The 26,764-nt window shown below is 41.8% G+C and overlaps 1 protein-coding gene across 1 annotated transcript; it reads left to right on the forward strand.

Annotated features, from left to right (window-relative positions):
• Window positions 1-472: 472 nt before the first annotated feature.
• On the forward strand, window positions 473-22,715 carry cacna1sb (calcium channel, voltage-dependent, L type, alpha 1S subunit, b). Its single transcript, XM_048240455.1, has 45 exons — window positions 473-957; window positions 2,722-2,827; window positions 5,323-5,462; window positions 5,692-5,825; window positions 6,460-6,612; window positions 6,802-7,007; window positions 7,431-7,534; window positions 7,636-7,778; window positions 8,021-8,102; window positions 8,197-8,357; window positions 8,453-8,678; window positions 9,115-9,322; window positions 9,530-9,650; window positions 9,790-9,904; window positions 10,032-10,134; window positions 10,305-10,374; window positions 11,838-11,970; window positions 12,101-12,230; window positions 12,750-12,809; window positions 12,908-13,014; window positions 13,172-13,259; window positions 13,354-13,461; window positions 13,553-13,605; window positions 13,767-13,913; window positions 14,134-14,335; window positions 14,468-14,626; window positions 15,249-15,359; window positions 15,475-15,558; window positions 16,419-16,466; window positions 17,196-17,222; window positions 17,312-17,437; window positions 18,242-18,307; window positions 18,415-18,506; window positions 18,707-18,866; window positions 19,271-19,398; window positions 19,487-19,583; window positions 19,743-19,845; window positions 19,931-20,032; window positions 20,467-20,594; window positions 20,783-20,905; window positions 21,165-21,379; window positions 21,649-21,728; window positions 21,839-21,927; window positions 22,049-22,114; window positions 22,225-22,715. The coding sequence occupies exons 1-45, from the start codon at window positions 782-784 to the stop codon at window positions 22,459-22,461; spliced, it is 5,517 nt and encodes a 1,838-aa protein (XP_048096412.1). The 5' UTR covers window positions 473-781; the 3' UTR covers window positions 22,462-22,715.
• The last annotated feature ends 4,049 nt before the right edge of the window (window positions 22,716-26,764 follow it).

The following is a 26,764-nucleotide window of genomic DNA, read 5'->3' on the forward strand; positions in this document are numbered from 1 at the left end:
ACATACTCCGCAGCACTGGTCAGACTCTATAAACATTTCCCACAAATATCTGCACAGTATCGCATGCGTGCTGTTGATGTGTGAGTCCCCCGTCCCACCCCACCCCTCTACTACTATCCCCGTGCTCTCCTCCGGTTGGTCCTCACGTCTATCATCTGCAATGATTTTGTCAGGAGAGAGCAGTGGTGTGCGACAGCTGCGTTTTGGTGGCTTCTGCTTTCTGCTGCTTCAGGAGCCTGCCCTTACTACCCCAGACCCCACCCCCCACCCCCTTGGACTTGCCCCCTCTCTCCACCACCCACCTACACACCCTCACCCTCCCCACCCCAACTTTGACAACTCCCCACCCACCTCAACCACCCCCGGCCCCCCAACCCCAAGCATGGCCAGTCAGACCTCACAGTCTATATATAAACCTCAGGCCAACTGCTCCTCCTGCTCGCCACTCCTCTAATTTCCCCCTTGCCTGGTGTAATTTTTCGAGTGGAGAGTGCAGGGCCAAGAAGGGAGGCAGCCCCTGTTCCTCAGAGAGATCCAGGGACTGAGGTGGGGAACGCAGGGTCGCAGAGGTGGTGGAAAAACAGGAGCTCCGTTCGGACGTACAGCAACGCCACTGGTCATGAAGCTGCAGTGAGGGGGAAGACAAAAGGACTTTGGTCACGTGTTTGGAGGGAAATTTGCATTGGATCTGGACAACTAGACACAAGTGCCTTATTTTATTCTATTTAAAACAAAAATTGTCTTGGATTGAGTGTGTTTTTTGTGAGTGGGAGCAGCCAACATGGAGGGTGGCAGTGCGCCCGTCGTCTTGAACGAGGAGGAGCTGAAGAGGAAGCAGAGGGAGAAGATGAAGAAGCTTCAGGCCACGGGGGGAAACCCGCGGCCCGCCCGCTCCCTCTTCCTTTTCACGCTGAAGAACCCCTTCCGCAAGGCCTGCATCCACATTGTGGAGTGGAAGTATCCTTCACAATGATCTTCTTTAGAATACATGCACACTGCCTCTGAGCCAGCAGCTAAACTAGGGTGCTAAACAGCAAGGCAACAGCAAAGAAGGGTAATATGAAGCTGAATAGCCAGTCTAAAGCTGACACCACAATTGTACATTAGGTCATCCATCCACACAGGAAAGACATAATGTATATTCACCAACATACGTGCATGCAAAGCATGATATCTGTCTTCTGGAGAGGGGGAGAGAAAGAACCAAACCACTAGTCCACTGGCTGCTATAAATCCATTGGGGCATACAGTAACATTTAAATAGAGAGAGGATGGGTGGTGGTGGGGGGGGGAGCACAGTTGACATAGCTGTGGACACCCCTCTTTCTTCTGGTGTTGTCATGTCTGCATGGCTGACAATAGCAGGAGGGGTGGGGGCGGAGGGTGTCAAGATGTTTAGCATGCACTTGACCTACCAGAGTAGATTTAAAGCATTTAGTTAAGGCCTTGTCGCTGTCTGGGGTGCTTATCCACGGCCTAACCTCTGGCTATTTAGGGCCACCAGTGAAAGGCTTCAATGAGGCCCTTTAATTTGGTGATAACTGGCCAGCTGGTGTCCATATTGTTTAAAAAATGGTGGACCAAAATATCAGAGAGAGGTTTTTTATTTTATTTATTTTTTTAGGGGGGTTCTTATGTTTGAGTCACCTTTGTACGTAAGAGCTATGTGCTCTGTCTAATATATTCAACACTTTTGAAAAATGTTAGTGTGTAGTTGTCTTCATTCAAAGCATGACATTTCTCTCAAAACAAAGGGCTTAAATGAGTTATAGAAAAGGATATGAATATAGTAGCATCATAGTTCATTTCATATTGAATATTTCACATGCAATACTAAGGAACATTGTTCTCAGTCATTACCTACTCTAAATGACTCTAGTTAACAGTGTGAAAGTACAAACACAATCCCTAACAACATCCTGTCAGATTCAGAAGTAGATCCAGTGGGACAGGGTAGGGTTATTAATTGCCGGTCGGTAATTATAAATTCAAGGCCTTTAGTTAGTGCACTGTGTGTGAATGGTTTAATAACTGGGACGCTGCAGCTGTTCACTCGCATCACAGACGACATGATGCTGAGATGGCAGGGGAATTCTGCAGCATTGCCCTCTACTGGTGGATATGCACACGTACCGTAGCGGGAGGCTGGGTTACAGTCAGGCAGAGGGGGGCAGATATATGTTGTGCTTTAGGTGTGCTGTTTCAGGGTGGTCATATAAACAGACGATGGTGGTAGTATACAGTATGTGTCATGCCACTTGTGACACTAACAAGAACTCTTAACCCTTCAACAGTGTTTTGGTAATTCCTAGTGAGTTCCCATATGCTACGAGTTCAGAGCGATCATTATTTTCACTGGGCTTTTTCCATTGCTAAAAATAAGGGGGGTGGCGTATTAGGAAGCTGAATGGAGCCAAAATCCAAATTAAAACATCTTACTTTGTAGGTCTGGAAATAGCTGCAGGCTAAGGTCTTATCAACTTCCATGGGATTTCCACTTACCACTGAAAATACACTTGCAATTAATGCAGGATTTTTGTTATATCAGTCTTTGCAAGGTATGAATTAAAAAAAATAGTTATGACTAGATATAAGCCTAAGGCCAAAAATGTATAACTTTCTTTTATTTCGAGTAAACAAACAACACAGTTGCTATGTTACACAATCCCCATATCATAATCTCAGTGGTTTTGCCGTTTTTCCCTAAGCGCTTTCTTTCAGACCGTTTGAGGTTATCATCCTGCTGACTATCCTGGCTAACTGTATTTCCCTGGCCATCTTCCTGCCCTTGCCTGAAGAGGACACAAACAACACCAACTCCACCTTAGTGAGTGAACTTAGACCTTTACACCCACACTGTTCAGTATGATGAGAAGGGATTAGACATTGGAAAGCTTCAGTGTCAGTGGCATTGCTGTCTTATACTTGTTTTCATACTTTCATACATCACTTGTTTTTACGTATTTTGAGTCAGCGTTATGTTGGTCAGTGCTGTTTACTGTATGTGTGTGTGTTTATCCTCACCCGGCCATTATAGTTTTTAAGATTTTAGTGAGGTGCTGCAAGATTTATTCATTAATAAAATATTCTTACTTGTAAGATACAGAGCAGATTCTAGTGAACATGAATTATGCCCTCAATGTAACTTAATGTAGTTTAACATCTTGTTTAGCAATTATGAGATGTGTTGTCAAATAAATAATATGGGTTTGAATTAGGTTCTATAAATAATGTAGTTTTTAAACTGTGATAAAACAAATCCTCAATATTTTAGTAATGCCATTATCCTGAATACATGTCTCCTGGAGGCATAATAACTCACACTTTATCATTAAGTCATCAAAATGACAAATGCAAGTAAACTGGTTTAATTTCTTTCATCTTGTCCAAACCCAGACTAGCAGACTAGCAGATAATCCAACCTGAACAAGGCCTGTTATACAGTACATCTAATAACCCACTGAATTTGTTAAGCATGAGCTCGGAGTTTAAACATGTTTTGCTGATGTACTTAACAGTATCTCAGTTTGTATGAATATATCTGGCATCTACTTTACGATGAACCCAGTGATGAGCATCTCGATGGCCACTTCATGGGCCATGATGAATCAGAATAATAATAATAAGTTTTGTTTATATAGTGCTTTTCTCAAACTCAAGATCGCTTTACAGAGTCAAAGCAAAACAAAGAGTGAAGGGGGGAAAAAGTCTATACGGTGGTGGAGGAGGGGAAGTGTTCATGAAACAGAAAGGTCTCAAAAACATGAGGGATGAGCGTTTCTACATGTGATGAGAATATTGGAGAAAGGCAACTATACATGGTCTGTGACTCTGAATCCCTGATGTGTTTTTGAAACTGAGACTAAAGTCGAGTGGCAGGTGCAGGCCCTCCTGGTAAGACCACTTTGCGTTGTGCGCTTTATATTTAGCTCACGCTCGAAGAAACTGAGGAGCCGAGGGCTCTGACGTCGCTGAGGGGAGCATACTCCTCAGATGTGAGATTGGGTTTTAAAGATAAACTCCAGACCTGTGGGGAATTTCAGGAGGGCTGGCTACAACATGTTCATATTGCTCAGTTTGTTATGTTGATCCCATAGAAGCTCTGTTGAACAAAAACAAATATGCTCGTTACTGTCAATAAGGTACTGTAGTTCATTCAAATACTTAAGTGAACAGTGCAAGGCCAAATGCAAGTTATAAATCCCTACATACAACTGTAACTACAGGTGATGAAAAAAAAACATCAGTAGAAATAAGATGAGAAACAATCTCCTGTTTTTCATGGCAGTCCAACAACATCAAGATTCTTGAATGCCTTAAAGCCATAAAGTATTCAGGTCACTCGGGGTGTGTGCCATGTCATTTAGTCATATCCTCATGTCACCAGTAGTATTCTGCCGTCATTGGATTACATTTGACTCCAATGGCGTGTCCTGATTTCGTCCATAACTTAATAGTTGACCATCGTCCCCATTACGGCTTCCAGCAGCACCATCCCTGTTATGTGTCCTGAAACAGGAGGAGGGCTGAGACGGGCTGACCAACCCGCTCCAGTGGGCCCTTAGAAGTAGGTTGGGTACAGTGTCACCTATCAGACACACGCACGCTTCTGGAGACTGTGTAATTCACATCAATCAAATATACACAGTAAATGTGCTGCCCTGTGTTGATATACTGCACACGCCCTCCACACAAGCAGTTTGCTCTCAATTTCAGGATACAATATCAAGACAAACATCAAACGAGTGAGGAGGAGTTCTTAATAATGTAAATACACTATTGGGTTTTGACATGAATTTTAAGGTTTACTGTACTGTCATTTTGATTTCTTCCTAAATATTAAATAATAATTTATTCAAAGGAAAGACTTGAGGAGATGAATGAAGGCAGGAGATTGCAGTGGGCTACTCTAAGCCTAAGCTAGCATCTCCACACCTGATGGCTGCCAGTCACAGTAAACAGAGTAACACAGAAGTCTCACACAGCGTTGTCAGGGACAAGCCTCCTCCATTCCCAGTCACTGCCAAAGTTAAAAACAAAAATATTTGTTTCTAAACAATGTGAGCTTCTAAATTCACAAAGACCTCTTGCTCATTAACTTACTAGTCGGTAACTACTTACTAGTAATTTAATGTAAATTACTGTGATGTAAATAGTAAATTACTCTGATGGCTCTGAATCAATGGTGAGTAAAAAGTGTTCTTACTGTACAGTATATACAACAAACACAAACTATATAGTGAAAATTAAGTGTGAGAGTCCTTGCAATGCAATTATTGACTGTTTATCAGCTGACCTATGTTGTGGTCTCTTTTCAAACAGATGACTCTGGAATACATCTTTCTGTTCATCTTCACTGTGGAGTGCTTTTCAAAGATAGTGGCATATGGATTACTACTCCATGAAGGGGCGTATTTACGGAATTGCTGGAATATTTTGGACTTTGTCATTGTCTTTATGGGGTAAGATAAAGCTGAATGTGATATATCTTAAAAATGTGTTCAGCCTTCCAAAGAGGCATGTTTTCGCCATGTACAAATGACTTCTCAATAATGTTTGGCATCTCTGTATCCCATAACAAGTGAATTGTGTGAAATGCACATACCAATTCTTAATGCTCACAAACAACTGGTAGAGGTAGACGGTGAACTGTAAGTACGTGAAACTAAGCCGACGTTACTGTTCCCACAGACTCTTCACTATCTTTGTGGACTCCATCAACAAAATAGGTGGGCATCCAGTGGAGAAGGGAGGCGGGTTTGACATAAAAGCCTTAAGAGCCTTCAGAGTCCTGCGACCCCTGCGCCTCATCACTGGTGTCCCCAGTAAGACAATGCAACTGATCATAGGCCAAAAACAGACTCCATTCGCCTTATTTACGTGGCGGCCATTGTGTAAACCAAAACGAGGCTACAAGGTACACAGACTTTATCATTAAAGCTGCAGTTGGCAAGTCTGACAGATTGAGGGGACTTGTTGAATGTTTACAACTCTCATGCCCCTCCCCTACTACCACCAAGCACCCTTTCATCGAGTTTGTGCTCGTCACTGCGCACCAGACTGCACCAGACTGTGATTGACAGTCAGATCTCACACAGCCCTGCTCTGATTGGACCAGAAAAAACGGGAGCTGTGGATTTTGATAAAACAAATAACAGGCTCTAGGTGGAGGTAGAAGTGCGGGTTGTTTCTAAAACTGGCTGATTTATGTTGTTCTGTCGGAGCATAGTGTTGGTTTCAGTGAATATGATCAAAACAATCTTGCCAACTGCAGCTTTAATGCATTTTCGCCACCCACTGGCGAATGCATACAACACAACAATCCTATGGGTTGTGTACCCTGTAGCCTTGTTTTGGTTTACAATGACCAACGCCTGAGTAGGGCAAACTAACTCCACAGACTTGGCTAAACACCACCAGTTCATGGCTTATTGACTTGCACTTGACATTCCCCTCCAGGTCTGCAGGTGGTGATGAGCTCCATCATCTATGCCATGCTGCCTCTCTTCCACGTGGCCCTGCTGGTCTTCCTTGTGGTCACCATCTACGCCATCATGGGCCTGGAGCTTTTCAAGTGCAAGATGCATAAGACCTGCTACTATAAAGGAACAGGCAAGTCCTGAGGACACAGGGGACACAAGCATTCAGACATGGAGAGGCCAGACAGGAGGTCGTGCTTTGAGACGTCTCAGTAACCTCTGGACAATCAGTCCATCAGATTTGCAGTTAGCTAGCTAGTTAGGTAGTTAATTAGTTAACTGCCAGATGCTAGGTGCCAGTGATGTTCCTTTTCTGTCACAGACATCTACGGGATTGTGGAGAATGAGGTGCCCGCCCCCTGTGCCCAGGCTGGCCATGGGCGCCGCTGCACCATCAACGGAACAGAGTGCCGCGGAGGCTGGCCAGGTCCTAATAATGGCATCACTCACTTTGACAACCTTGGCTTTGCCATGCTCACTGTCTTCCAGTGCATCACCACTGAGAGTTGGACTAATGTTCTCTACTGGGTAAAGGCATCAGTGCTCTCTGATACATGACTGCGTAATGCATCCTTGCAATAGACATGTACAACCCCAAATCAGAAAATGTTGGGACTTTGTGTCAAAAAATTTTGCAGATAAATATGGGTTTATGAGATTTGCAGATTATCACATTCTGTTTTTATTTGCATTTTACACAGCGTCCCAACTTTTTCTGATTTGGGATTGTAGTTGGATACGCAAACACCTATCAAAGAGGCCATTTGGTTGTATTTATTGTGTTGTAAATTAGCATAAACCCCATGATACATGTTGTTTTCAGTTAGTCTGTCCCTATCAAATAAACTCTAATAATAATAATAATAATAATAATAATAATTTACATATGCTAATTTATACTTCAGTATTTCACCTTGTGAAACAGTGAAAGTGTGGCATTTTATCCTCCAGGTGAATGACGCCATTGGTAAAGACTGGGCCTGGATTTATTTTGTGAGTCTCATTTTGCTCGGCTCCTTCTTTATGCTGAACCTTGTTCTGGGAGTCCTGAGCGGGTATGATGATTTTCACTTTTCTCCATTCATTATAACTTCAATCGTAATTCACACTTTGGATTATTGGAACTGGTCTTCTTTATACTTTTTGTTCTTTCTAGGGAGTTCTCCAAAGAACGTGAAAAGGCCAGATCCAGGGGAGAGTTCCAGAAGTTGAGAGAGAGACAGCAGCTGGATGAAGACATAAAGGGTTACATGGAGTGGATCACTCAAGCAGAGGTCATGGGCTGTGGGGAGGGGAAAGGTAAATCAGATACACTATAGCCTACCTCTCATTTTGTTCAAAAACATTTGCACCTTGCTTATGGATATCTGAAGCTCTGTACTTATCACATTTGGCCAATTGTCAGGTACGATATACTGTACATTGCAGAAGCTTACAAGCTGTGTCAATCTATAAAATCTATAAAAGCATCCAACAATGAATGTACAGTAATAAATTTAGCACAAACTAAATTAATTAGTTATTTTTATTCTCCATCTTAGCACTGCTTCCACTTAATGAGAATGGCTCAGAGACAGACAGCCTGTTTAACATGGAAGGAATGAGCCGTTTAGTCTACTTCTAGTAAGTATGAACACAGGAAAGTGCTATAATTTGGGGTGAGAACTTGTCTTTTGTCATCATCGACACAAGCTCCCTCTGCTTGCTCCCTCTGCAGTCGCGTGGCACGCCGCTGGCACCGAGTTCTGCGGCAAAAATGCATCATCTGTGTGAAGACCAAGATCTTTAACCGATTCGTTATCCTAACCGTCCTCCTAAACACACTGGCCATCGCCACGGAGCATCATCACCAGTCGGACACACTCACACAGTTTCAAGGTCTGTTTCAATTCAGAAATCAAATATTTACAATGCTACATGTCCGTCTTAGTAGGGTAACTCTCCTGGACTAACAGCCACCCTCTTTGTTGTAGATATTGCCAACAGAATCCTATTGACTCTGTTTGCCATTGAGATGGTCATGAAGATGTATGCCTTTGGCCTGCTGGCCTATTTTATGTCCATCCTCAACCGCTTTGACTGCTTTGTGGTGGTGGTTGGCATTCTGGAGATCATTCTAGTGACAGCTGGGGTCATGACCCCTCTGGGCATCTCGGTGATGAGGTGCATGCGACTGCTGCGCATCTTTAAACTCACAAAGTAAGTATTCTACAGACTGAAGCACATGCTCGCTAAAATGGCTGCTGTTGGTATTAAACCCACAAGACCTGAATAAAAAAACGACCATACACCAGGTATTTATATATACAAGATGTAAACATTCGGAGACCTGCAGGTTATTCCAAGTATGTAAAGGGTAAATTAACTCAGAGTAGCCTAAGTGGTAAACCTCCAACAACAAGAGCCCTATGGTATTGTTTTGTTTGGGGAATGAACCACTTACTCTGAGTTAACTTACCCAGGTTTGTCATTAAACCAAGTACTTGGAATACCCCCCAGAACCAAAGTGCAATAGTGTGGAACAGTGTGTGACTTAGCTAGCCTTAGCAATCAAGATTTCATAAAACTGCACAATAAAAAATCACTAATTAATTGATATCACTGAACTCTTCTTTTGTCCATTTGTGGCGGTCAGGCATTGGACATCCCTCAATAACCTCATAGCGTCCTTACTGAACTCTGTGCGCTCGATTGCCTGCCTTCTCCTGCTCCTCTTCCTCTTCATCGTCATCTTCGCGCTCTTGGGTATGCAGGTGTTTGGGGGCAAGTTCAACTTCCCTGACGGGGTGGTGCGACGGAGCAACTTCAACAACTTTCCTCAAGCCCTGATCAGTGTTTTCCAGGTAATAAATCTGAGAGTACAAACAGTACTTGGGCATTTATGAAGCTGTATAGCCCCTGTAGCTTTACTAAACCTCAGCAGATGAATTTCAGCTTACTATTAAATGTGATGTCAATTATGTGTACTCTGGTATATCATGTCTGTCAGGAAACCAGGTCTACAGGTCTCTAAGTAACTCTTTGATAACGGCTGGTGATGGTCTTTCCAGGTCCTGACAGGAGAGGATTGGGACGCCATCATGTATGATGGTGTAATGTCTCATGGAGGGCCAACTTTTCCCGGGATCCTCGTCAGCATATACTTTGTTATCCTTTACGTCTGTGGAAACTGTATCCTTAATAAGTTCATTTCACATCATTTTGTTCAGTAAATGTGGGTGTGTTTTAAACTGTGTGTGTGTGGAGTGGTTGTAGCCTACTTATCATCTGGTAGCTTTGCTTTGTAGTTTCCTAAACTTTCTGTCGGCAGTTATCCTTTTGAACGTCTTCCTTGCCATTGCTGTTGACAACCTCACAGAGGCAGAGAGCCTAACGTCAGCTCAAAAGGAGAAGGAGGAGGAGAAGATGCGCAAGAAGCTACAAAGGTGAGGAAAAGACTCACAGTCTGAGCACAATCAGTGAGTAGGGCAGCACCACTGCACAACTAAGCAGAATATAATGTGAATATTGAAATGGGCAGTCATAGATTTATCTTCTGTTTTATTGTAACAGACCAAATCTGACAGACAGGGGTGAAGATAGGGAGGCGGCTTTGGCCAGGAAACTGGCAGAGCAGCGGGCCAAGGCAGCCGAGGGAATGCTTACAACAGCTAAGGTAGGTGTGCAAATGTGGTGAGTAGGGGGTTGTTGTTGGTTTTCATTTTCATTTAGTATTTATTTTCTTATTGAATGTATCTTATTATGTATCTTGATGAATTCAAACATTTAACTAAAGTAGTCCGAGTCCAATAAGTCCACTTTGCTGTGCTGTGTCTTCTTACTCAGATGAAAGTAGATGAATTTGAATCAAATGTGAATGAAGTGAAGGACCCCTTCCCCACCGCTGACTTCCCAGGTAATGGTCTGAGCGCACTAGCATTAACCCACTACATTAGCCTCATACAGAGGGTTCAATGTTCAAGATTTGGTACACTTTTTGCCACATAATAATCTCTTCTAATAAGTTTTCTCTTGACCTCATGCTGAAGTGTTTTGGGGCATTTTTTAATTTTAGATATGCACAAGAAAGTAAATTCTTTGTACTATCAGTTAGAGACCTTCCATAGCACTTTTCAAATTACACACTGTCCCATGCAAGTGCTGAATACAAAACAAACTAACACAACAGGAAGCACTACAACCATCATACCGATACAGATAACAACAACAACAACAACAACAACAGCAACAGCAGCAGCAACATTTTCATGAGCATTTCACTGGGGTGGTCAAATGGGCATCCTCCATACTCAAAATGGGATAGGCCACATGTCAGTACCAGAGTCAACAGATACACCTCAAGATGTGCTTAAAAAAATCTGACATGCACATTGAATGATGCACTGTCAAATTATATAAACATCAATTCCATTAAACTATGGCATGCCACAGGCTATTCAGGGTTAAGAGGTGGCAGAGTTTGGGTGGGTAACCCCCTAGAAATTGGATACGAACCCAAGTTAAGAAGAGAAGGGGTTGGTAGTGGGAGAGCCTAACCTGGATTTGAGTTAGGGAAAAAACTCAGATACGCACCCTGGATACCTTAAGGACCAAAACCAAAACTGAATTGTTGGCATGACTGTTGATAGATGAAAATGAGTCAATGCAATGCATTCGGCTTTGGGTCCATTTACAGTATACTGCCGATTACACAGCATTTGACTGCTAAAATTACATTTATAGTGCAGATACTCTTTGGTGTGGTGTGCTGACTGGTAGCAATATGTGTCAGTGGATGGTTTAAATTAAGTGTGTCTCTCTAAACATGGCCATGGGGTGTAGGGTTGTGCCCCACTATAAAAAGCCATGTCTGATGTGTAGCCACAAGCTTCTGTGCTTGTGAACAACTATGAAACCCCATTGGCCCAGTTTTGTGAACATCTAAATACATACACTGTTCACAATCATCACACTCAAGCACTCAAACCAGTACATCTTAAATACAGAACATTTTAATGCAGTTTTAATGTTAAAACAACATAAAATGTATGGTGAAAGATCTGAGAGGTGATAGTGTTAACAATACTGTCTGTTGTGATTATGATATGTGGTTGGTTAATTGTATCTTTAATGCATTTGATCATTTACTGTGACACTGCAAATTAAGCTGTTGCTGCGACAAGAGTTTTTCTGATTATGAAAGTACTATCATCATGCATCTTAGTTCAATTCAATTGTGCTTGATCTTAAATATGTAGATTATACATGTAAGGAATTAAAGTAGATATGGTCAATGAAGAGGCAGGAGTAGTACTTTTGGTCCATGCAGGGGCAAGTCCAGTGGAGAGTGTTGTAACTTACCTGAGCTTCCTCAACCAGGTGATGATGAGGAGGAGGAACCAGAGATCCCAGAGAGCCCGAGGCCCAGACCCATGGCCGACCTGCAGCTCAAAGAGGAGGCCGTTCCCCTGCCCCAGGCCAGCTCCTTCTACATTTTTGGGCCGGAGAACAAGTTAGTCAAATACCATCACCAGTCATAGACAAGAGTGATCGTATCAGTAACAGTAACAGTAACATGACTGTTAGACTGACTTTACTGATACTTGCTGATGTTTGTCTTGTGTTTTGTTCCCACTTGAAAGGTTTCGTAAGCTCTGCTTCCGGATCATCAACCACACCAAGTTCACCAACCTCATCCTGCTCTTCATTCTCCTCAGCAGTATCTCCCTGGCTGCTGAAGACCCCATCGATCCCAAGTCCTTCAGGAATAAGGTGTGAAGAAATTACACTTTAAAAGTGGATTTGATTTCTCCACTGATACATTTCATGGTGATAATCTCATCTCCACTTACCGTAGTTATAAATGTCCAAGTCATTGAGCTGTTTCACTAGCGCCCACTTGTGTGGTGAGGGGAACTCAGCCCACTTACAAAATCTCTGATTTTTCATCCCAAGAGAGAATAAATCATTTGTGATGTCAAAACATGATTTAGAAAAACTCAGGAGCAGGACCTAAATACCTATCAGACATGCTTCAGCAGTGCACACCTTCTCAACCTCTAAGGTCTCAGCGAAAAAACCTGTTAGTAAAACCTGCTGTTAGAACTAAACATGGTGAAGCAGCTTGTAGCTACTATGCAATTCAGCTCTGGAACCAACTTTCGGATGACATCAAAACAGGCCCCAACTGTAGCCAGTGATTGTTCTCAGATGCCTTCTGCTAACTGCACTGAGTTACAAATTCTGAATCTGAAAACTTGACATGACTTGACTTAATTCTGTCTCCCACAGATCCTGGCCTATGCTGATATCGTCTTCACCACTGTGTTTACCATTGAGATTATGCTCAAGGTAATAATTGAAATTCTGTACTTTGATTGTGTCATGAGTGTAAATTTATCTTTCTTGATTTATTGGTAAGATTATGAGCTTTTTGTTTTGTGATGCAGATGACTGTTTATGGCGCATTTCTGCATGAGGGCTCTTTCTGCAGAAACTCCTTCAACATCTTGGATCTTGTTGTTGTGATTGTTTCCCTCTTGTCTTTTGGATTGGAGTGAGTGATATCACATACATTAACAACATATTCAACCATCTAAATATATGGTAATAAATGCTGCCCCTCTGATTTTTTTACTGAATATGAGTGCTGCAGCAAAATAATTCCTGAAAAATTGCATGTTTCTTACAGTATGGTTCTCTGTTTTCTGCAGGTCCAGTGCCATCTCTGTGGTGAAGATTCTCAGGGTGTTGAGGATACTTCGACCGTTACGAGCTTTAAACAGAGCCAAAGGGTTAAAGGTAAATTAGTTTCATTGACTGAAAAATAACAATGTCCAACAATAATCTGAAATGTATTGTAACCTTGTATCTGAAACATTGCTTTTTTATACAGCATGTCATCCAGTGTGTCTTCGTTGCTGTCAAGAGTATTGGCAACATCATTCTAGTCACGCTGGTACTAGACTTTATGTTTGCCTGTATAGGTGTACAACTTTTTAAGGTAAGATACCTCAACCTCAGACTCAACTTATTTTATCTTAAAACTTAATTGGTCAATGTTGGCTGGAGTAAATTCTTCTTCTCTTTCTCAGGGGAAATTCTACACCTGCACCGACCCTTTCAAACTAACCGAAGCAGAGTGTCAGTGAGTAGCCTACTCTGGGATATTTTGAAATGAAAATATGTGTACTGTATATTATTTTTAAAATGTCATGTTAACTATGTTTTCTGCTTCCATTTCTGCTTCTATCTTGCAAATTGATGGTTTGGTGAAATAACTGTTTTCCTTTTTTGCCTGTCTCTCAGGGGGACCTTCGTAAAGCATTTGCAGAATTCTCTATATGACACTGAGGTCAGACCACGCGAGTGGATCAACAATGATTACAACTTTGACAACATTTTCAATGCCATGCTGGCTCTCTTCACTGTGTCTACGCTTGAGGGCTGGCCAGAGTAAGTATTGGGGAATCATAGTGGCCATCGGAGACTTTTCAGTTGTACTTTACAACATTGCATGATAGTATTTAGGCATTTCAAAATTCTTTATGAACACACATAGAAATAAAACCAGTCCATAGCCAAACTTTTGTAAAGTTCATATTTGCATTTTTTTCTCAAAATGTGCATCCACATCAGATATGAATGATAAATGGTGAATTTGTATTGCCCCCAGGTTGCTGTACAAAGCCATCGACTCTGACAAAGAGGACATGGGTCCTATTTTTAACAACCGCGTGGATATCTCCATCTTCTTCATCATCTACATCATCCTGATTGCCTTCTTCATGATGAACATTTTTGTGGGTTTTGTCATTGTCACCTTCAGAACACAAGGAGAAGATGAATATCAGGACTGTGAGCTGGACAAAAACCAGGTACGTTTTCCTTTTCATTCAGATTCACATTAGTTTGAAGGAGAGCAATTGTACACACTTTTTTAAAAATGTTTTTCAATATGAAGCTTTTTGAGAATTTTGATCGCCTGCTCTTCTCTCTTGTTTCCTCAGCGTCAGTGTGTGCAGTATGCTCTGAAAGCTCGACCTCTCAGATGCTACATTCCCAAGAACCCCTACCAGTATAAGTTCTGGTACTTGGTGACTTCGTGCTACTTTGAGTACCTCATGTTCTTCCTCATCATGCTGAACACACTATGTCTGGGGATACAGGTTAGCTGTCCTTTTCTAGTGACGGTGTTTGGGGGCTCTTTGTTTTCATTGCTTAAAGGTTGTATCAGCTATTTCTGGCCCAAAAAAGGCCCAAACATAAATGATCACATTTATCTAATCTTTCCTAACGATCCGCTAGCTGTCTGCCCCATAAGCAGGCCATCAAAAAAACATGTCTCTGTAGGCACCCTAGGCTCCAAGATCTGTGCACAAAAACAATTGCCACCAACAACGGTTGGCAACCCACTCAAAAGCAAAATAAAGTGTTTCAACCAATAACCGGCGCGTTTAGGAGAGTTTTAATTGCACGGGAGGGAGTAGCGAACTAGCTCTCTGTTTTGTTCGAACCAAAGATTCTAGAGTCTTTGGTTTGAACATCAACAGAAGTGACGTATCCCCGCTATCGCTGATACAACCTTTAAATGTCTGCTTTTTATAATTAGGCCTATTATTATTATTAATAATAATAATAATAATAATAATAACAATGATAATAATAATACATTTTATTTGTAACACACTTTACATTTGCAAGAAATCTCAAAGTGCTAATTAATCTAAGTTGTTGTGGAGAAAAGCGCCTCTCTGAGGGCAAAATGTAAATATTTTCTCTGCTTTCCAGCATTGTAACCAGTCAGACAATGTGACCAAGCTCGCAGATACTCTGAACATCATCTTCACAGTCCTCTTCACACTGGAGATGGTTGTAAAGATGATTGCCTTTAAAATAAAGGTAACATGGCAACCTTTGACAACCAGATGACAAAACCTAGTCATTCTCTATAGAAATTAATAAGCATTGCCCTTTACCCGCCTATTCTCATAATCTATGCTTTCTGTACACTCAGGGTTACTTTGGAGACCCCTGGAATGTCTTTGACTTCCTCATCGTTATTGGCAGTGTTGTTGATGTGGTCTTGAGTGAAGTGGATGTAAGTAGAAACTGCTCTCACAATACACGCAACTTGGCTACTTTTACCTTGTCTGTGATTATATCCTTTGCCTTCCAAAACATTTAAGTGGAACCCAGCAATATTCTCAATTCTTATCCAACTGATAATCATGGACTCTCTCTATCCAATACTCTAACACAAAGGTTTACAATCCCGCAGCCCCAACAAGCTTTGGGTGTCAGCACTAGTTCTATGGAGAGGGTCAGTATTGGCCCCTGAGTACATGTGCGAAAGTCCAGCTCCTGCATCTCCAGCTCCATGCTCATCTGTGCACACTGGAATGCTCCATCCATAGACATGTTAGCCAGCACGGAGTGTGCACCCGTTCATCGTCAGACCACCAAATTGTCGTCTGAAATGAAATGTCCTGAAAGATTGCACTTTTTGATTGAATTGTTCACTGTTTCTTCACCCAATATTCACTGTTCTTGTTGGATTAGGGTTATTGGACTTTTAGGGGGATAAGTACTTTGGCACCCATATTTATCACAGACATGACACAATACTAAAGTCATACCATATCATATGAACAAATCATATCATTCAACCCAGTCACTTCACTCTGTTCTCAGTTCCACTGTCAAGATTGTGATTGTCACCTGTGTATACGCTCCCTAATCTGTCACCTCTCGGCCACAGCTCCCCCCTCCTCTCTCTCTCTCTCTCTCTTTCTTCTCCCTCTCCTCTCTTTCTTCTCCCTCTCCTCCCTCTCTCCCCCTTTCCTCCCTCTCTCTCTCTCCTTCTCTCCTCCCTCTCTCCTTCTCTCTCTCTCTCTCTCTCTCTCTCCCCCCCTTTCTTCCCTCTCACTGAGTCACTGTTTCTGCATCTTTTCTTCTCAGGCAGCACTTGCTTCCAGTGGGGGACTGTACTGCATTCAGGGTTGTGCTGTAAATATCATCTACATTGCATGGGTCTTGTTGAGTGAGCATTTTTCTACTAATTGTACCATTGGCATTTATTAGTTTCCCCTTGCCCTGCGTAGTGTTAATGCAAGCTGTGGATTTGTCGTTGAATATATAGAGTATGGATATAATAGCATTTGCTTGGTGCATACAGTATATTGTGACTAAAGTGTAAAAAAGCAGAATGTCTCTACAAGGAACATTTTATGCTTTATGTGCTCTGTAAACTTATACCTATACCTAATTGCCTTGCCTAACAGTTCTACATTTCTGGGGAAGGGATGTAGTGATGGAAGAATGTGAAATGATCATCAGCCTTGATCATCAGAACAAAAACAACATTATCTCTCTCGCTCTGTCTCTTTCTCTTTCTCTCTCTGTCTCTCTCATTCTCTGTCTGTCTCTCTCACTCTCTCTCTTTCTCTGTCTTCTCTCTGTTATTTTCAGTGGAATGTTAATGAGCATATGCAGTGTATGAGAAGGTGCTTTATGTGGTGCTGCAGCATTGCGAACAGGCATCTCCTCGCCTTCATGCATTTTGCTGTTGATGTAATAAGGCTCAAACAGCTTGATGCCTCCATTTGCTGGTTTGATACATGAATGTACCATTGACTAATCTTCAAATCTTCAGGGAATGTAGCATCTCAGAGGTGTTTTTATCATGTGAGCAGTTCTACAGTAATTGTGATAATGTAACAATGTCTTATTTTTCAGGAAACCAACCCGCTGCAAGCCATTGCAGTAAGTACTCAATACAAATGTATATTTTTTTGTAAAGTAATATAGGGAAACTGTTGTTTGCTGAATGGTTTACTTTTCTTGCTGCGTAGGATGCAGAAAATGCCCGTGTTACCATCACATTCTTCCGACTGTTCCGTGTTATGCGTCTGATAAAACTTCTTCATCGATCAGAGGGCATACGGAACCTACTGTGGACATTTATCAAGTCTTTTCAGGTAAGTTCAGGAGTTTTGATTTGCTTTTTCTTTTCTCAGCTAGTAAGAAAAGGCCAAAAGCATCTACACTCTATAACAGGGGTGTCAAACACAAGGCCTAAGGTCCAGATCAGGCTGCTAGCAGGTATCATGGCCCCCCAGATGTTTTAGGTGGGAAGGGAAGATTGGAAAAAAATTCATCCATCCATTTGTCTTCAGCAATGTATAATAAGCAATATATGTATGATATGATAAATTGATTAAACCTAGCACTACAAACCATCCTTAGGAAGGAAGAGGCCAAAAAAGCTGACATGGGTATTTCAAGAGAGAAAGAGCAGCAGTATATGAAATGATTTGTACTTGTTTGCTCATAAGTGGGTATAGTAAAGGAGTATATCATCAAACAACTCTCTGATACCCATGCAGATCCTAGCACATCCAGGTCTCATTCCAACAAATCCGGCCCACTGCCTAATTTGAGTTTGACACCCCTCCTCTATAAAGTTCCTCTTCCATTCCACTACTTTCAGATACATGCAGACACATCTACCTGACAACGCCAAACCAGAAATGTTTGTAATGTAGTGGTGTAGTCGGTGATACGCAGGACTACGCAGTATACCCACTTAAAAAAGCATCACCATCTCAGTATACCCATTTAAAATAAGCAAGGATACATATTAACATTTAGGGTTGATCACAGTATACCCACTACAGCTAACAAGACTACATCACAGTATACCCACTACAGCTATCCAGACTACACCACTGTTGTAACGGTCATGTCATGTCTGACCTCCTGTCTCATTGCCCAATCCACAGACCTTCCCTCATGTGGCTCTCCTCATCATTATGCTCTTCTTCATCTACTCTGTCGTGGGGATGCAGGTAAGCACTATCATTCTCACACAATAGTGTGAAATAAACACACTGTGCATTCCTATGCTGTGCAAGCTGCACTGTGCAAGTTTTTACATTTTACTGCGGTCCCACAGATATTCGGCAAGATAGCCTTAGTGGACGGCACAGAGATCAATCGAAACAACCACTTCCAAACATTCCCCAGCGCCATCCTGATTCTATTCCGGTGAGTGCGGTCGAGTTTTCATAGGTCTCACGGCACAAAGTGGCTTCTCATGAAGTTTCATGCTTGTGATGAATCAAACCTTGATTAGAGCCATAAGCATACTGTATGGCCACTTATTCCGACACGAGAACAAACTCAAGCATCATATCATATGAGTCTGGAGGAAGTGTGCGATGGCAGTGGGTTGTGTGTGTCCTCAGGAGTGCCACAGGTGAGGGATGGCACAGGATCATGTTGGCCTGCATGAGTGGGAAGTTGTGTGACCCCAAAGCAGCAGTGCACCCTGGGGAGGAGAACACATGTGGGTCCAACTTTGCAGTCTTCTACTTCCTCAGCTTCTACATGCTGTGTGCCTTCTTGGTAAGATGTATCAATATGACAGCATTAATAATACTTGGTATACATTAATAATACTTATACTTGGTATACATTAATAGTGGTGGTGTAGTATAGTTAGCTGTAGTGGGTATACTGTGATCAATCCCAAATGGTAATACGTATCCTTGCCTATTTTAAGTGGATATACTGAGATGGTGATGCTTTTTAAGTGGGTATACTGCGTAGTCCTGTGTGTCACATAGACTACACCACTGATTAATAATACTTATACTTGGTAAGGTATTCTCGGCATTAATAATACTTATAATAGTCCCAGTTGTTCCTTTACGCCTCAACCATTACTTTTTATTTTGACTTTATCTCTAGATGAGCTACCTAAAAACAGTTTGACAAGACTGACAGTTTTGATAATGCTGTCCATATAGGTCATCAACCTGTTTGTGGCAGTCATTATGGACAATTTTGACTACCTGACGCGTGACTGGTCCATCCTGGGCTCACACCACCTGGACGAGTTCAAGAAGATCTGGGCGGAGTATGACCCAGAGGCCACGTAAGTGAAGTGGGGATTTCCATTTAGTACCCACAGAGAATGACCTGGTACCCTACTGACAGCTCTCTCTGATCTCGCTGATGTGTAGGGGCCGAATCAAACACTTGGATGTTGTAACCCTTCTGCGGAGAATCCAGCCGCCATTGGGCTTTGGTAAATTCTGCCCTCATCGGGCAGCATGTAAGGTATGTAAAATCTATCCTTACCCCTATCCTTATCAGTCTTTGTACAAATATCATCAATGTTTGCCAAAATCAAAAAATCACTAAACTTTGTTTTTTACTTCTCTTTTGTCTCTCTCTCTTTTTGCATCTCTGTTGTATCTCTTCACATCTGCTCCTTAGCGCTTGATTGGTATGAACATGCCACTGAACAGCGATGGAACGGTCACCTTCAATGCAACCTTGTTTTCCCTTGTCAGAACAGCCCTCTATATTAAAACAGAAGGTTTGTCCCGGCACCATAATTTCAGCACCACATATGGAACTGCAAGGCAATCTAAACTCATATGAGGTCATTTGTGTCTGGGCAGGTAACTTTGAACAAGCCAATGAGGAGTTGAGAGCCATCATCAAGAAGATTTGGAAACGCACCAGTATGAAGTTGCTGGACCAGGTGATTCCACCCATGGGAGGTGAGTTAGACATTTCCATAAGCCCTGGAACTTAAGCCCAGGAATTTTGGCCTAGGCTACAAGCACCAGGGCTAGAGTTCCTGCTGGGTTTACACTTATCATGGGCCATTTTACCAACTGCCCAAATTCATAAATTCATCAAGACAAGACACTGTGCGACATTCCGCAGTAAACACCTAACCGTAGCAACATTTATTGTGATGTGTAAGCACCCGGTGCTTGATCTGTGGCCCTGGCAGTTGAGCAGGGCTTGTTACTATGGCATTAGTTACAGGTTTGGCCCCGTTTAAACCTAGCACAGTATAAAGGACAGTATAAACCCCTCTTGATCTAGGAACTGAGTTCAAGCACCAGGTTTGGCCCCCAGTATAAACGGGGCTAAAGCCAACATTATCTGCTTATGCAAATCTGTGCCTACATGTCATTGGTTGCAGATGATGAGGTGACAGTTGGAAAGTTCTACGCCACCTTCCTGCTCCAGGAGCATTTCCGCAAGTTCATGAAACAACAAGAAGAGTTGTATGGCTACCGCCCAAGCAAGAGGAGTGCAGCTGAAATACAGGTTATCATAACAATAATCAACATTAAAATAATTTCATTCAATTTCTCTTTTATCAGTGTAGCACTACCTGTTCTTGCACTTATGATTTATGATCTTTTTCCATGGCCTTCCTCCCTGGTATTCCTCCTTTACCTAACCCAATCTAACCTGACGTAATCTAACTTAACCTAACCTAATCTCCTGACCAGGCTGGCCTGCGCAGCATTGATGAGGAGGCGGGCGGAGACCTGCACCGGGCCATCTCAGGAGACCTCATCGCTGAGGATGAGATGGAGCGAGCCGCGGAGGCTGGAGAGGAGGGCATCTACAGGGTGAGCAATGGGCCCCTATAAGTGAACCTGTTAAAAGCGAATATTGATGTGGTCTTCTGATCTCTTACTATTCGACAAGATCTGACATCTATCTGAATCTATCTAAATCCATACCAAATCTCCTAATATCCAACGATTTTTTTGTTTTCAAAATGAATCCTAAAAATGGAAAAGTAGGGAATAAAATCACATTTTGTAGCTGCATTTTTAGAGATAGTGATCATTAAGTGATCGCTGCCTTTCCACTTGCGCTAAACAGCGAACTGGAGGTCTGTTTGGGCACAACGCGGAGCCAGAGGCCAGCAGCCCAACCAATGCTCAGATGACCAACCAAAGGCCTCTGCAGTTCTCCGAGAGCCGCCCAGATGAGACAGAGACCCCACCAACCTCGGCCTTCACGACCACTTCCGAGTTCTTCCCAGTCACTCCAACAAGATCAAATACCAACAACAACGCTGCCAATTTTGCCAGAGGGTCAGTGCAAGAACATCGACACATTCTACCGCTCAATGGTGTTTTAAGCCCCCAACGTCGTCTTCCAGGCAGCGCTGCATGAAAGGCACTAGGGTTAAGGTTAGGGTTAGGTGCCTTGAAGTCAACGGTCACAGTACTGCCTTGAAGTCGACGTGGGGGCTTAAAACACCATCGACACATTCTAACATCTTCATAGCTGAGAGCTGTTGAGTCTAACAGTGGATCTGTAATTTTACCTAATAACTACAAATACTGATTTCACTTGGCAGATTAGTGTATGAGAGTGAACTGCCATTTGAGGAGGAGAAGAAAGACTATACAACTCAAGATGCACGGAACAGTACACAAGGTAAGAAGTCAAATATGATTTCTGTTTTTTTTTGAAGTGCAAATATATAATATTGAACATGACTCAGCATAAGCAATCCCTAAACACAAACATTTGCGTTGGTTCTCCAGTAGATGAATTTGTGAGAGAAGAATCACTCACAAGGGCCAGTCAGATGAGACGCTTGTCGGATATCCCCATCAGAACAGACATCACCCAGGTAACATATTCAGCAGCACTGCCATCTCTATGTATTAGACATAACTCGATTTATCCAGTTTTGAAAACTATCACCAATAGTTGTTTTATGAATGTGCCCACTTTTTTCTGGATGTCTCCAGTTCCCTGTTTATGGGTCCCAGTCTCAGGAAGAGCACAGCCCTGCTACTGACCAGCTGATCCAGGAGGTGAGTTAGCTAGACATAAACAAACCAATAACCTTAGGTGTTTGCAGTAGGAAATCAGTGGTAATATGGAGAACACATCTATTAAACACGGCCTCTTATTGCTTCCATAGACTCTGAAAAACAGTGGTTTAGAGACCCAGGCGAGAGATCCAGCGTATGTGGCCGTAACCAGACAGGAAATATCAGACGCGCTGCAGTTGGATGTAGCGGAGATAGAGGGTGCAGCCCAGGGTATCCTCAACGGGCGCAGCGGGCGTGTGACGAGGCGTAAGCGTCGCCCCATCCCTGTTCCCCCCTCCAAGCCCACCCAGCCCCAGGAGCCTGCTCAGGCCACCAGTCAAATGTAGGCCAGCGCCACACATGACATGAGGTCAGAGGTCATCTTGGGTGATGAGACTTTATACAGCAGGTAACATCAGCGCATTACAAATCCTGTTTTGTGCTTTGAGTACTGAAACCCACAAGTTATGGCTAGGCAGAGGTGCTTAAGGGTTGTAATTGTGGTTGTTTAGCCAAGGCGAAGGAAACACATTTTTTTCGATAGAGTAATATCTCTAAAAATCTACTCATTCAACACTAATAAAGCCATATTAACAGGACACATGTTGAAAATCTTTTCTTGTGTTTTTAATTTTGTCCATTCTGCTGAGTGGAGAAAGACCTTGAATGAACTGCCATGCAAAGGTATTTTCTTGAGCTTGGGCCAGGTGTGTTGGTGTGTTACCTTTAACTGTGGGAAGGGGGAAAGGCCTGAAAGGGCTGTGATGCTGAAGACACCAACGACCAGTGCAAGTGCTGTGATGAAATTGTGGGGTTTTGTATGGATGTATGGAAGCACAACCTCAAAGACTACAGATCCAGAGCATTTCCTTTCCCCTGGATAAGAGCTTGAGAAGGTGCCTGAGACCCTAGCGTCCGTGACCACTTTACATCTCCCTGAAAAAGACTGGATGCTGCCTTAAAGACCCCCTCCAGTAAACTTTTTAACCTTGATAAAGTGTCCATATGGTGTATTTTGTATGATATACAGCATATCGCGAACAAAATAAGCAGTCAAACCATGGCTGAATATTTCCACCTGCACTGCACCTGAACTGCAGTGACATAATAGCAGCTTGGTATCTGACAGCCTGGATCTCCACAACACTAAAGGCCAATGCCCACTGGTGGCGTCTGACGCAGATCAAGTGACGGCAAAGTTTAGAAATCCATTACTTTTAATGGAGCAAAGCCCACTGGCGGAGTCGACGCCAAAGTTTCGAAATTGTTCTCTGAGCATCAAATTGATCTCTTGAGCATCAAACCCATAGACGTGAATGTGGTCGCCAGTGGCCGTTGGCCTTAAGGAACTCTCATCACGAGCTGGGAGTGAGATTGTGTAGTCAGAGAAGGGGCTACTGAATATTAAATGAGTTAAAGATGTAGTTATATCAAAGTAAATTTGCAGCCATGACATTTTTTTCATGGAATAAAACTTCTAAATACTATTTAGAATGAGGAACAGAGAGTTTAAGGGAGTTTTTAAAGGTTAATCAATACCTGGAGTGGATCTTCAAGACAGATGGATTGGTTTATTTTTTTATACTTTTACTTTTTTGATGTATCTAAGCAACAAATCCTTCAAGGCATGTCTGACAGATGTCACTTATTTTTAAGGAGGATTTGAAATCTGTTGATCACTTGTCAATACTTTTTACTGTCTTTTTTCTGTATTTAAGGAACAAAATTCCTCACTGAATGCCCACATTTTTGACCAGTGGCACTTTTTATGAGGGATTTGAAATGTGTTCATCATGTTTCAATACTTCTTACTCAGTTTTCTTTTTTAATTCTTAAGATGATACTTGTTCAAGAAATGTTGGGTATATATGTAAGATAATTATGGTTCCTTGGTCAGATATTAACAAGATGCATATTTATTTTTAGCTTGACTTTTGATGTTAGTTCCCAATCTGAAGTAAATTGTTGAAACCAATTTTTGTGGGGCGGTTTTTCAACTCCTCCATCAGTGACTGTTGGGTAGTTTAGTAGACATATCGGATACCACTGATGCATTAATCACTCTCACCCACTTTTAGTCCACTTTTCACCATGGCTGTCTCATAGGAAAATGTTGAGATATACAATTCTGTTGAAATACCTGGTATCGCATTACTCAAATGTTATTTTTATTTACATTGTTATGTTACCCTGTTGCTACTAACTTTATTTATGTATTTATCTGTAAAGGACCTCAAGTCCAGATCTGTCGCATACTAAAGAGACAGACAGACTATTGTAAAGTGTTTGTGCTAGAACTTGCATAGATGTATTGTTGTGTGCACATTGCACATGTCTACAGCATACCTGGAGTATGGTGGATGTGGAGAAGTTAATCTGGTTCACAAGAGATCAACTGGTTTTGTTAGGGTAATATTTAGCACTTTACAATTGGATGTGAGGAGGTTTAAGTGGAAGGGTTTTAAGAGGTCACTGCACATACATCACTCACAGAGGTCTTAAGATTTTTTAAAAATAATATGTGCTTACTGTATTCGTCTTATTTTCTGTGGATGTTATTGCGGAGCTGAAAATATTTCTTTGTCCTCTTAATTAACCTCCTCTTTTACCACTCTCTTTTCTTTAATTAAATGAGGTCAACCGTATGTTAAGTATTGATGCCTGATTATGATAATTGTTCTGATCATTGTGGTTATTTAATGGTATGATATCATTACTGAGTTTGAAGTAATAAAGCTCATTTCCACCACCAAATATAAACCATACATCATTTCTAAAGACAACTCAAGTAGAAAACATGAAACATGTTCCATGTAATGAGAAATAAAGAAAACTTGTAAAGGACATAAACATAAAGAAAGCCAAAGTATTGCATAAATATTGGTTTGAATTAAAAAAGACTTTAGAACTGAAGTAAAAATGGCTTTGAAACTGGCCAGGTGAGTAATACTTGCTGTTCTATGCCAGATAAAGACATATAGATGCATAATTGATTTGTCTTTATAGTAAAATTGCACATACTTAAACTTCCAAAGCTTAGTGTTTCTAAAACATGTATTGAATTATCAATTAAAATAAATTGCCACACTTTGACATATATGTTTGGCCACATATTCTATTTATAAACAAAACCATGTAAGTCAATGTTATATAATATATGCTCACATGCAAGATGTATGCATCATGTATGAACAATTACTAGCAGACGTCAACATGAAAATGCCAGAAATTGCCAACGTCAACAAGAAATGCCAGCAATTCAAAAGGCCACTATTGTTTGAGAAAACACTGCTAATCCTATGGCACAAGGCAGCAGCACACTGGCATGCATTCACAATTCTTTAGGAAGTAACACTGCTGCACTGTTGAATTTAATCTAAATTCACCTGATAAATCTCAGATTCACTCACTGACCAGTTTTTTAAATGTGCAAATGTATTCATGCAAAATGTAAATAGAAACACATGCACAGCTTAAATAAACTAATGCAAACTCCACTGGAGCTAAGCTAGAACACCATAAACAAAGTTCTACACTGCATCATATACAATGAGACACACTGTACAAATGACTAAAAGCATTATACTGCACCACAAATACAATAATTTCCATAAAAACATTACTTTGGTCATTTTTTACAAATTTGTTGCTTCTAAGCACAGCAGTTACTGAAAAACACTATGCTACAGACTGACCTAAAATAGCTAAAATAAGTCTATTGCTGCTACAATAAGTGCACATGGGGCAGCCGTGGCCTACTGGTTAGCGCTTCAGACTTGTAACCGGAGGGTTGCCGGTTCGAACCCCGACCAGTAGGCACGGCTGAAGTGCCCTTGAGCAAGGCACCTAACCCCTCACTGCTCCCCAAGCGCCGCTGTAGCAGGCAGCTCACTGCGCCAGGATTAGTGTGTGCTTCACCTCACTGTGTGCTGAGTGTGTTTCACTAATTCACTGATTGGGATAAATGCAGAGACCAAATTTCCCTCACGGGATCAAAAGAGTATATATACTGTACTTATACTTACTTACTTATATACATTAATAATGGGCTGCTTACAGGGGACATATTGACATGGCACTAATGTCATGATTGCACGTAGACTAGTGCAAGGCACAAAAACTGTGATAGAACCATTTTGAATTTTTACATCACAGCATGTGTTTGGTCTGCTACTGGCAGTTGTTCACAAAGGCAACATTAGCAACTGCCTTGGTTATCAATACCTTATTCTCAACAGTATATTTTAAGGGCATGTGCTATCCTGTAATTGAATTGAATTGAAAAAATAACTGAATTGAATTGAATTGAATTATACTGAATAAGGGGCATACTATAACTAAAGTTCAATTCCAGAGTTCATGGCAAATTTGAAAACATCTACATTTAGATGGCCTCCATCTAAGCTCAGCACATGTAAGATCAGTGAGTCCATGGGCTGGTTGAAATGTTGGTCCTTGGTGCCCTCTGTGAGTTTCTGTGTTCATGATTGGCTGATATAATCAGAGCAACGACGACCAACGACCCTCCTATTCATGTGTTAGCTCATGTTCGGGGTGCACACACAATAAAAAAAGTTTCTAGATTGTAGTGTTCAGCTCTTGTCTCAGACAGGCTGGTGAACTATTCATTGGGATTTGGGTTGGCGTCTG

Source organism: Alosa alosa, chromosome 4, assembly GCF_017589495.1.
Source record: "Alosa alosa isolate M-15738 ecotype Scorff River chromosome 4, AALO_Geno_1.1, whole genome shotgun sequence".
NCBI classification, from domain to species: Eukaryota; Metazoa; Chordata; class Actinopteri; order Clupeiformes; family Clupeidae; genus Alosa; species Alosa alosa.